The sequence below is a fragment of the Anolis sagrei genome, chromosome 5, assembly GCF_037176765.1.
Source record: "Anolis sagrei isolate rAnoSag1 chromosome 5, rAnoSag1.mat, whole genome shotgun sequence".
Taxonomy (NCBI): Eukaryota; Metazoa; Chordata; class Lepidosauria; order Squamata; family Dactyloidae; genus Anolis; species Anolis sagrei.
This window is the reverse complement of record NC_090025.1, coordinates 82,425,539-82,437,875: the sequence shown is the minus strand read 5'-3', so window position 1 is coordinate 82,437,875 and position 12,337 is coordinate 82,425,539. Positions and strand designations below refer to the sequence as shown.

General features: G+C 40.8%; 1 protein-coding gene across 1 annotated transcript in view; it reads right to left on the bottom strand.

Moving 5' to 3' along the window:
- LAMB4 (laminin subunit beta 4) overlaps positions 1 to 12,337 on the bottom strand; it is a 104,058-nt gene that overhangs the window by 77,424 nt on the left and 14,297 nt on the right. Inside the window, exons 3-5 of the mRNA XM_067468481.1 lie at positions 11,713 to 11,836; positions 4,310 to 4,383; positions 801 to 989 (exon numbers count right to left, since the gene is read on the bottom strand). Coding sequence (XP_067324582.1) covers positions 801 to 989; positions 4,310 to 4,383; positions 11,713 to 11,836 — 387 coding nt within the window. The remainder of the gene's footprint in view (positions 1 to 800; positions 990 to 4,309; positions 4,384 to 11,712; positions 11,837 to 12,337) is intronic.

Sequence of the window (12,337 nt, the reverse complement as noted above, 5' to 3'; positions counted from 1 at the left end):
TGTAAGGACTCAAAAAGGAAGAGGGGCCAACCAAGGGCAAGATGGATGGTATCCTTGAAGTAACTGGCTTGACTCTGAAGGAGCTGGGGGGTGGTGATGGCAGACAGGGAGCTTTGGCGTGGGCTGGTCCATGAGGTCACAAAGAGTCGGAAGCGACTAAACGAACAAACAACAAGTAAGGACTCGTCAAATGCAATAAAATCAGCATTTCTACATATTTAAGAAGCAGCTACCAAAGGAGCCCACCACATGGCACAAAGTGTTTTTCCCCTACGCTTCCTAAGTTGAATGGCAGTTGATTTCTTTATCAATTCCCCATGTAGAAACATGTAAAAATGCTCAATTTACTGTGTGATGGGAATTCCCTCTTGCCTGCTTTAAACATAATGATGGTGTCATCATGGAGGAAGGAGCCGAGACAGGAATATTGATTCCGTTTTTCAATAATTACCATTTTGGGACCAAGGAGGAAGGAATGGTAATTTATATCTCTATTTAAATGTAAAATAAATACACTTACCTTTTGAATTGAGAGCTATCTGTACTTATAAAGAGAAATTGTAATATGCAAAGAAAACGAGGGAGGAGACAGTGGGAAGAAAAGATGTCTCCTGTGTGATGAGAAGGCAAACGGATAATTGGAAAGAGGGAAACTGTGTGATGGGGGTAGGCAAATCATCCATTTAATTTCAAAATGGGGCTTTGCAAAGTTTAAGGGGAAAATGATCCAAACCCTTTACTTATCCCATGGGATGAAGTCCTAAATAGAGCCAACAAGATGACATATATAATATACATACCTCTCCTTCAGCTGAAGGCTCAATATCAGAATACCTTGAATCACAGATAACATCTCCAATTTCTCTGGTTGGCCTTGAAGGAATGCCAGGGAAAGAAGAAGCACAGTCTTGGGCAAAATATCTATATACCTTCCAGGTCTGACCATAATCTGCAGACCGTTCCACCAACATAGCAGCAGGACGGAAGGACTGTAAAAGAGACAATTTCAGATCATTTCCAATAGCCCTGGGACTGTGGCGCAGCTGGCTGAGAGTCAGCTGCATTAAGATCACTATTGACCGAAAGGTCATGAGTTCGATGCCAGCCCGGGTCGGAGTGAGCTTCCGACCAATTTGTGTAGCTTGTTGTCAACCTTTGCAGCCTGAAAGACAGTTGCATCTGTCAAGTAGGAAATTTAGGTACCACTTATGTAGGGAGGGTAATTTAACTAATTTATGAGGCCATAAAAATCTCCAGCAAGCATGCAAAGAATGAGGAAGTACTTCATCATGGTCACAAATGGATAGTGAAGCAACAGCTCCCCTGGTGGCCAGAATACCTTCATGAAAAAGCTGGATTGTTAAATAGCCTCTGAGTGTCTGTCTATATATGTTGTGTGTCTATGGCATTGAATGCTTGTCATGTATATGTACATTGTAATCTGCCCTGAGTCCCCTGCGGGATGAGAAGGGCGGAATATAAATACTGTAAATAAAATAATAAAAAAACAAACAAACAAATAAAGTCTATCATAGTTATAATGGTGAATATTTTAATATTTGTAGGACTCAGGAGAAAACCCCATACGTGTGTCATATCCCAGATTTTTATATTTCTGGCAAGCTAGTTATGAAGAAGATCTCAAATACAGGTAGAGTATCACATAGCCAAATAAGGCTCAGAAGTATTTCAAATTTCAGATTTTTAAAATACTTGCATACACCTAGTAAGACATTTTGGAGAGTGGACACAAGTCTACTCATATTGTTTTCTAAGCATCAAAAATAATATAAAAATAATTCTTGTGTAGCTCTGGATCAAAGATTTAGATATTTTTTTAATAGACTTCACAGGCAATACAGTGGCAACTGTATTTAGATACGCATGACTAGTATCCACGGACTGCATAGTATCATTTATTCTCAGGCTAGCCTGAGATTATCTGCTTTAAACTGGATTATATGAGTTTCCACTGCCAGATAACCTAGGATAATCAGATTATCTGGGATCAGGTCCTGAAATATAGGGGCAGTGTGGAAGGGGCCTCAGGATAGAGAGACCAAGTGATGTGTAATCCGAAGGTTCTCCAAAATCTCTGTAAAGTATTTTACATTTTACCCAAAGTATGTGTACCCCTCGCTCCTGAGTCTTACATTTATCCAGTCTTAAACAAGGTTGGTCCCAATTTTTAACCAATTTAAAATGCAGTTCATTCTAAACTTTGACAAAAGTTTTGTTTTAAAATGCTCATGAAATTCCTATAAATTTTCTATACAAACATATAAAAAGTTTTGCTGGTGCATTTTTCTGTAAAAGACACAGTTTATCTGCATTTGTATTGGATAACTTATTGTAAAATTCGGAGAAGAGTGAAATCTAAGCATAACTGAACTTTGACCTGGGAACTGATTTCAAAGTACTAATTTGGGTATGTTTGCATTAACTTCGGAATTGAAAGAATTTATCCCCCCTATGGACAAATTTCACAGTTAGACAAACTTAATCAGAAATTTGCTACCTTATTTCCCCAAAAAGCAAACAGGGTCTTATATGAATTTTTGCTCCAAAAGTGTGTTAGGGTTTATGCATAGCTGTCTGGAAACTATTTAAACCAACTTTTTTAGAAACTATGATCAGGGCTTATTTTTAAAGTAGGCTTATATGTTGCGCATCCTCAGAAATCCTGAAAAATAACACTAAGGCTTATTTTCAGGTACATCTTAGTTTCGAGAAAACAGGGTATAAGTGTATGAGGAATGGGAGGTAGAATATCAATGCTTGGGGATAGTTGATACAACAGACTGTAGTATGTTCCTCAGGAAACATACATCCTTTCTACGAAACCTATGAACTCCTCATAAGACATCTTAGTTGATCATAGAATCATAGAATCATAGAATCAAAGAGTTGGAAGAGACCTCATGGGCCATCCAGTCCAACCCCCTGCCAAGAAGCAGGAATATTGCATTCAAATCACCCCTGACAAATGGCCATCCAGCCTCTGCTTAAAAGCTTCCAAAGAAGGAGCCTCCACCACACTCCGGGGCAGAGAGTTCCACTGCTGAACGGCTCTCACAGTCAGGAAGTTCTTCCTAATGTTCAGATGGAATCTCCTCTCTTGTAGTTTGAAGCCATTGTTCCGCGCAGAAAACAAGCTTGCTCCCTCCTCCCTGTGGTTTCCTCTCACATATTTATACATGGCTATAATATCTCCTCTCAGCCTTCTCTTCTTCAGGCTAAACATGCCCAGTTCCCTAAGCCACTCCTCATAGGGCTTGTTCTCCAGATCCTTGATCATTTTAGTCGCCCTCCTCTGGACACATTCCAGCTTAGAGTCAATATCTCTCTTGAATTGTGGTGCCCAGAATTGGACACAATATTCCAGGTGTGGTCTAACCAAAGCAGAATAGAGGGGTAGCATTACTTCCTTAGATCTAGACACTATGCTCCTATTGATGCAGGCCAAAATCCCATTGGCTTTTTTTGCCGCCACATCACATTGTTGGCTCATGTTTAACTTGTTGTCCACGAGGACTCCAAGATCTTTTTCACATGTACTGCTCTCGAGCCAGGCATCCCCCATTCTGTATCTTTGCATTTCATTTCATTTCATGATGTTACTATGTAACAAAATTTTAAAAAAATATGTTCCTCATTTGAAAGTGTTATTTCCTGTTTTGTTTTGTTTTTTTTTTTGTTTTTTGTTGTTGTATCAGGAGCAACTTGAGAAACTGCAAGTCGCTTCTGGTGTGACAGAATTGGCCGTATGCAAGGACATTGCCCAGGGGATGCCTAGATGTTTTGATGTTTTACCATCCTTGTAGGATGCTTCTCTCATGTCCCTGCATGGAGAGCTGGAGCTGATAGGCGGAGCTCATCCGTGCTCTCTTCGGATTCGAACCTGAGACCTGTTGGTCTTCAGTTCTGCCGGCACAAGGGTTCAACCCACAGCGCTAATTTCCTGTTTAAATGAAAGTAGTTATTATACTCCAGAAACTTTGTTTTTGTGACTGCCACAAACTAAGTTGAATTGGTCAAGACTCTATGAAATATTCATAGAAAAAGCTATAGCACAATGTGCTGCAGGATGTCCTGTAAAAACAACGTTTTTGCAGTTTAATAAACTTTTCCCATGTTTTTATTTTAGGATTAAGAAATGATATTTCTATCCCAGGAACAAAAATCGTGTTACATAGTGTTATTACAGGATACTAGTTAATTAAACAAGCAATGTAAACAGTGTAAAAGTTAAAACTCAAATTGAAACCATAACACTGTAATTCCACATAAATATTATGTTTTCATGTACCTTGAAAGTCAGGATAAGATGGCTGAATTGAAATACATTTTCCAAATCCAGCCTAATGCTAACATGGTCAACACCTGAAAATGAAACAAATAAGTTTTAGCAAAATGAATTACCGTATATTCTGGTGTATAAGACTACTTTTTAACCCAAGAAAATATTCTCAAAAGTCAGGGGTCTTCTTATATGCGGGGTCATCTTATACGTGAAAGTAGTCTTATACGCTAGAGTAGTCTTATACTTGGGAGTAGTCTTATACACGGGAGTAGTCTTATGCACGGGAGTCATCTTATAGAGCGGGTGCTGAAACTTCCAATCGGATTGGAGAATCTGTGCTTGCCGCATATGGTGGGGGGAACTAAAAAATGGCAATGGCCGTGTCCCTGCCATATGTAGCGACTATATGAAAGCATTAAGGGCAACACTGCACAAGTACGGTAGAAGAAAATCCATTCATCAGGATTTGTGGACCTAATGCGGTCCCAATGGTGAGGTGAAGGGATGCCTCACCAGGAAGGTGTAAGTGAAGGCAACTGGAGCAAGGAAGGTGTAAGTGAAGGTGTAACTGGAGCAAGCGGCAGGCGTCCGGGGCACCCGGGGTATGGAAAAAAGAGATAGAGTGGCTCTGGGACCAGATAAATACACCTATTTGACCTATCTGACCTCCTCCTCTGCCTCTCAGATCTTGCTCCTGAAGACTGCAGTGAAGCGGTGCAGGTGCACATGTGAGAGATCTGAGAGGCAGAGAAGGAGGGACAGTATTAGGAAAACTACTATATTGAAATCAAATCTGATGCTTTTTTAAAAAAAATGGTGTGTGTTGGAAGAGGGGTAGTCTTATATGGCGAATATATCCCAAACTCTATATTTTAACTGGAAAAGTTGGGGGTCGTCTTATACTGCCTCTTTTATCTATCTATCTATACACATAATAAAAGTGAAAAATGTGTATGTGTGTATGTGGTGGAGGTGCTCACTTATACAGATAGTCTCCCGTCTCCACAAACAGGCTATAGTTCCAAGTGCAGAGAAGTCTTCAAAGGCACTCCCTCCACTGACACTGAAGGTTATAGCGAGCACCATGAACATGTAGCCAAATGCTGCCAATGTCTCTACAAACGCTACACCCAAGGAATGCTTTCATTCAGGGAGAATTTCATCCTAAATTTGAAGCTTTCCCTTCACCACAGGTAGGTATCCTAAGGTTCCTTGTGTGGAATTTGCATGGCCCCGCCCACTGCCTTTCCCTTAACCCTTTCCTACCCTTTCCTATGGCACACAACAAACACAGCAAACAAAGAGGAATTGAACAGACTGGAGGGATTTGGGGAACTGACTCAATAGGATGGAAGTTGTAGTTCACTCTGCATCAAGGCAGAGCTCTGTGCTGGCTTTCTCCCCCTAATAAATAGTGTTACTATTTAACTACATGATATTTCCTTTCACCCCAAAACAAACAATGCCTTTTTCAAATAACCCAGGCACCGCCGGATACCCAAGTTAGTTAATGAATAAGTTTTGTATAGGAATCTAGGTCACACATATTTCCTCCATTTATGGGAGATTAATTTTAATAAGACTAAAACTGTGCAGTACCATAAAACATGCACCACAGAAACTCTTTAGTCCCTGCAGTAAATGAACACCTACTTTCCCCCCCTTAGCATAAATCTTGCTGGTGCAAAAACACTTCTAAATTTAGAATTTTTTATTACTTTTCCTCTCATAATTGGGGTTCACATCCACAAACAGCAGATACGAGGGTTGAATGAAAAGTAATGCCTCCACTTTCGTTACTTGGGTGTGGATGGGAATATTTTAATAAATCAAACACAGAAATAATCCTTATAATATGCTCTTTAACTACCACTATTCACTTTTCCACATAATCACCAGGCAATTGGATACATTTCTGCCAATGATGAACAAGCTTTCTGAAGCCGTCACGGAAGAAGTTGACTTTTTGTTTCCGCAACCAGCATCTCACAGTTCTCTCAATGTCTTTATCAGAAGCATAAGGATGTCCCCAAAGATCTTCTTTCATTATCGGGAACAGATGGAAGTCAGACAGTGCTAAATCTGGACTGTATGGAGGATGCCGTACGATGGTGAGATCCAGTCTCTGAATTTCTACTGTGTACCCATCGTGCACAGATCTTCCAATAGCCAAGCAAAGCAAATAATGTGACCCACACGTTCTTGTGAAATGCCAATTATGCTTGAAATTTTTCTCTGAGTGATATGACAATTGTCCTGAATCAATCTGTCGACCTTTTGCTTGTGAAACTCGGTGGTTGCTGTCCCAGGACGTCCAACTCTTTGATTGTCATGCAAGTCAGAGGTTCGCACTTCAACATCTATAAACTTGGGTTGTTGTAGGTTTTTTTGGGCTATATGGCCGTGTTCTAGAGGCATTCTCTCCCGACGTTTCGCCTGCATCTATGGCAAGCATCCTCAGAGGTTGTGAGGTCTGTTGGAACTGGGAAAATTGGGTTTATATATCTGTGGAATGACCAGGGTGGGACAAAGAACTCTTGTCTGCTGGAGATAGGTGTGAATGTTTCAACTGATCACCTTGATTAGCATTTGATGGTCTGGTGGTTTTTTGATGTAGCTTGTTAGTGTCTGGGGGAATCTTTTGTTGAGAGGTGATTAGCTGTCCCTGATTGTTTCCTCTCTGTTGTTTTGCTGTTGTAATTCTAGAGTTTTTTTAATACTGGTAGCCAGATTTTGTTCATTTTCATGGTTTCCTCCTTTCTGTTGAAATTGTTCACATGCATATGGATTTCAATGGTTTCTATGTGTAGTCTGACATGGTGGTTGTTAGACCCACCAAGAAAATCCAACAAATGCTACGTTCAGCAAAGGACAAGAGGGATCCTCTCACTTCTGCAGGAGTCTACCATATTCCATGCAGCTGTGGACAAGTTTACATAGGGATCACCAAACGCAGCATTGCCTAAACACGAATCAAGGAACATGAAAGGCACTGCAGACTACTTCAATCAGAGAAGTCACACAGCATATTATCTGAGAACACAGAAATGCTGGACCACTCTCACAACCACCATGTGAGACTACACATAGAAGCCACTGAAATCCATAAGCATGTGGACAATTTCAACAGAAAGGAGGAAACCACATCAGGAGAGAATGCCTCTAGAACATGGCCATATAGTCCGAAAAAACCTACCACAACCAAGTGATTCCGGCCATGAAAGCCTTCGACAATACATCTTTAAACTTACTCACCCAACAACGCACAGTATTCATATCAACACAATCACCATAAACAGCTTGCATTCTCTGATGAATCTCCTTCGAGGTGACACCTTCTGCTGTCAAGAATTCAATGACTGCATGTTGCGTAAGTTGCATTGACCAACTGTCTGTGCAGGGTTCCATACTTTGCACTTTAACAACACAACTGTTCAATGCTAAGGCTTCCCGCCCAAATGGAACTGTAGAGAAGTGTCTACTAAACAAGCCAGTACCTGCCGCATACCAGTACTGCCATCTGTTGAGGAGTTATGAAGGTGGAGGCATTACTTTTCATTCAACCCTCGTAATTGGTTTTTAGAGGTCAAATATGTGGAGGTTTGATCTTCAGTTCTTTCAAACACATTATTTTTTCAGCCTGTCTGGTCTTCATCACAATCAAACCCAGGGCATATATATCTTCTTCCAAAGCAATTTAAGCCATAGAGAGCCATAAGTATCCTTCCTTAGTTGACTTAAGCACCCCTGGGGCTTCAGAAGAGTACAACTAAATCAAAAAGTTCAAGGCACCGCAGAAGGGTAGCCTCAAGCAGAAGGATAGCAGAATTTAAATGAATCTTTAAAGCTCGGTTCATTTTCTTTGATATAGTCCTTCCAGGAGGACTGCAGGTGTCCCATTCTTCAGAATGAATAGTTAACATATTGGGAAGAAGGTAACTATTAACTGTATCTTACCAGTGAATATTATGTGTATTTTTGGTCCTAACACCTGAGACTATCCTAGGTCAAGAAATGTTTCTTTTCATTCCCCCACTCCTTTTCTGCCGCAGGGAGAGCAGGTGGGTTCAAGTCAGAAAAAGGACAAAATAAAGGCTTAGAATCATAGAATCATAGAATCAAAGAGTTGGAAAAGACCTCATGGGCCATCCAGTCCAACCCCCTGCCAAGAAGCAGGAAAATTGCATTCAAATCACCCCTGACAGATGGCCATCCAGCCTCAATTTAAAAGCTTCCAAAGAAGGAGCCTCCACCACACTCCGGGGCAGAGAGTTCCACTACTGAACAGCTCTCACAGTCAGGAAGTTCTTCCCCATGTTCAGACGGAATCTCCTTTCTTGTAGTTTGAAGCCATTGTTTCATGCCCTAGTCTCCAGGGAAGCAGAAAACAAGCTTGCTCCCTCCTCCCTGTGGCTTCCTTTCACATATTTATACATAGCTATCATATCTCCTCTCAGCCTTCTCTTCTTCAGGCTAAACATGCCCAGCTCCTTAAGCCACTCCTCATAGGCCTTGTTCTCCAGACCCTTGATCATTTTAGTTGCCCTCCTCTGGATACATTCCAGCTTAGAGTCAATATCTCTCTTGAATTGTGGTGCCCAGAATTGGACACAATATTCCAGGTGTGGTCTAACCAAAGCAGAATAGGGGGGTAGCATTACTTCCCTAGATCTAGACACTATGCTCCTATTGATGCAGGCCAAAATCCCATTGGCTTTTTTTGCCGCCACATCACATTGTTGGCTCATGTTTAACTTGTTGTCCACGAGGACTCCAAGATCTTTTTCACACGTACTGCTCTCAAGCCAGGCATCCCCCATTCTGTATCTTTGCATTTTGTTTTTCCTGCCAAAGTGGAGTATCTTGCATTTGTCACTGTTGAACTTCATTTTGTTAGTTTTGGCCCATCTCTCTAGCCTGAATTCTGCTCCTGTTCTCTGGAGTATTGGCTATCCCTCCCAATTTGGTGTCATCTGCAAACTTGATGATCATGCCTTCTAGCCCTTCATCTAAGCCATTAATCAAGATGTTGAACAGGACCGGGCCCAGAACAGAACCCTGCGGCACTCCACTCGTCACTTCTTTCCAAGATGAAGAGGAAGCATTGGTGAGCACCCTCTGGGTTTGTCCATTTAACCAATTACTGATCCACTTCACCATAGTTTTGCCTAGCCCACATTGGACTAATTTGTTTGCCAGAAGGTCATGGGGGACCTTGTCGAAGGCCTTACTGAAATCCAGGTACGCTACATCCACGGCATTCCCCGCATCTATCCAGCTTGTAACTCTATCGAAAAAAGAGATCAGATTAGTCTGGCATGACTTGTTTTTGATAAATCCATGTTGACTATTAGCGATGACCGCATTTGTTTCTAAGTGTTTGCAGACCACTTCCTTAACAATCTTTTCCAGTATCTTGCCTGGTATCGACATGAGGCTGACCGGATGATAATTGTTTGGGTCATCCTTTTTTCCCTTCTTGAAGATTGGGACCACATTGGCCCTCCTCCTGTCTGTTGGAACTTCTCCTGTTCTCCAAGAACTCTCAAAGATGATTGCCAATGGTTCCGAAATGACTTCCGCTAGTTCCTTCAGTACTCTTGGGTGTAGTTGATCTGGCCCTGGGGACTTGAACTCATTTAGAGCAGCCAGGTATTCCTGGACGACTTGTTTCCCAATTTGGGGTTGGATGTCCTCTAATCCCTCATCCACTCCATCTTGCTGAGGTTGTAGATGACTTTCTTTTTGTGAGAAGACCGAGGCAAAGAAGGTATTTAGTAGTTCTGCCTTTTCCCTACCCCCTGTCAGCATTGCCCCATCTTCTCCTCGAAGAGGCCCTATCGCCTCCTTGTTTTTCCTTTTTCTACTGACATAAGAAAAGAAGCCCTTTTTATTGTTTTTAATGTCCCTGGAAAGCCTGAGCTCGTTTTGTGTTTTAGCCTTGCGGATCTTTTTTCTACAGGTGTTGGCTATTTGTTTGAATTCTTCTTTGGTGATTTCTCCCTTTTTCCACTTCTTGTGCATGTCTCTTTTGTGTTTTAGCACAGTTAGAAGTTCTTTGGACATCCATTCTGGTTTCTTTGCACTTGTCCTATTTTTTCTCTTTGTTGGCACAGTTTGCAATTGTGCCTTGAGTATTTCACTCTTGAGAAATTCCCATCCATCCGTAACTCCCTTGTCTTTTCGTATCTGTTTCCACGGAATGCTGCTCAGTGTTTCCTTCATTTTTCGGAAATCAGCTCTCCTAAAGTCCAAAATGCGGGTTTGACTTGCCTTAGTTTCTTGTACTCATGGCCGGGTTTGTTTTCCAGCAAATATCGGGATAGTTGAAATCGCCCATGACTACTACATCTCTTCTCTGTGCCTGTTTTGTCAACTGTTGGCAGAAGACTTCATCAAGTTCTTCCCCAGTCACTATCCTTCCTTGGCCCCAGTCAACAGGCTTGTATTGAGGAGGACATAAAATATTACTTATACATACTGTCTCTGGTATGCAACATAACTATTCTATACTAGCCGTCCCCTGCCACGCGTTGCCGTGCTGCAGTCTTTATATATGTGTTTTGTGTGTATATATATGTGTGTATATATTTGTGTGTATGTGCATATATGTGTTTGTGTTTATATATGGGGTTTTGCACATGTGTTGTAATGTATTTTTTTTTATTTTTTGGCTTTTAAAGTCTCTTCTGCTCTCTTTTTCAGCATTTTATGAGTGATGGTCACTTGTTGGCCTGATCCGTGTATTGTGTTCAAATTTGGTGTTAATTCGTCCAGTGGTTTTTGAGTTATGTTAATTCCACAAATGAACATTACATTTTTATTTATATAGATACTAGCTGTCCCCTGCCACACTTTGCTGTGGACCAGTCTGTGTATATATGCTTTGTGTGTGTGTATATTTGTGTGTGTGTGTGTGTATGGTTTTGTGCATGTGTTGTAGTGTATTTTTCTTTTTGCTTTTTAAGTCTCTTCCGATGTGTTTTTCAGTGTTTTTATGAGTAATGGTCACTTGTTGGCCTGATAGGTGTAATGTGTCCAAATTAGGTGTCAATTCATCCGGTGGTTTTTGAGTTATGCTAATCCCACAAATGAACATTATATTTTTATTTATATAGATAAGATCTCTCAGGCTTGCAGTGCTTGTTAAACAGGCTTTTCCTATTTGTTGAGTGCAGCTGAAGCATTTTCTGTAGAGTCCACTTTAAACACTGCATATTGTGTAAATGGGTGGCATTCAGAAACCTTGTACTCTTTCCAATTCTTTTGTGACTCCAACACTGAGTTAAAGGGGATCCCATTTGGGTTTGGGACCCACAGCTTAAGAAGCTTATGATTAAAATAAATTGAAACAGACCACAATCAAATCAATTTTGCCTAAGGGACTAAAGCTGGTAGAAGTCACTCACCGTTTTCAGATTGCCACCACTTTTTTCGGTCAGTCTCAAAATCTGTGATCACATTTTCAATCAAATGACTGTTGGCTTGGGAATATGGATATCTGGAATCGCAGGTGAAACATTTCTGTTCATCCTAGAAAGTTTATGCAAAATAAACGATAAGCATATATCTCATTATTGTCCATACACCAAGTTTATTTCTAAGTTCAAGTGGACTTTTTGCTGAAAATATGGAATTTGCAACACTTAACTATCTTATTTAAATGAATTGGTACAGAGCAGTAGTTCAAAGCATGAGCTGATAAGCTCTCATGGTGTCCATTTAGGCATCCTCTATGCTCCTTCCACACACTATGTATAGACATAATCATCAACAATAACACAGCACAACAAAAACATTTCTTGGTGTCTTGGTTTTTAGGCCTGTTCCTGGGGTTATTTGGGACAATGATTCAGAAAACTGCATTGGATGGACCACATCAGCTTTAAGTTCTTAGATATGGTTATCATGGTTTTCTATGGGTGAGCAGATAAGACTGATATATGACACATGTTCTGTATCTCAAAATCGAGAATGGCAAAATGGCAATTTTTGGAATCAGCAAGACAAATGTATCCAGAAACAGATCCAACA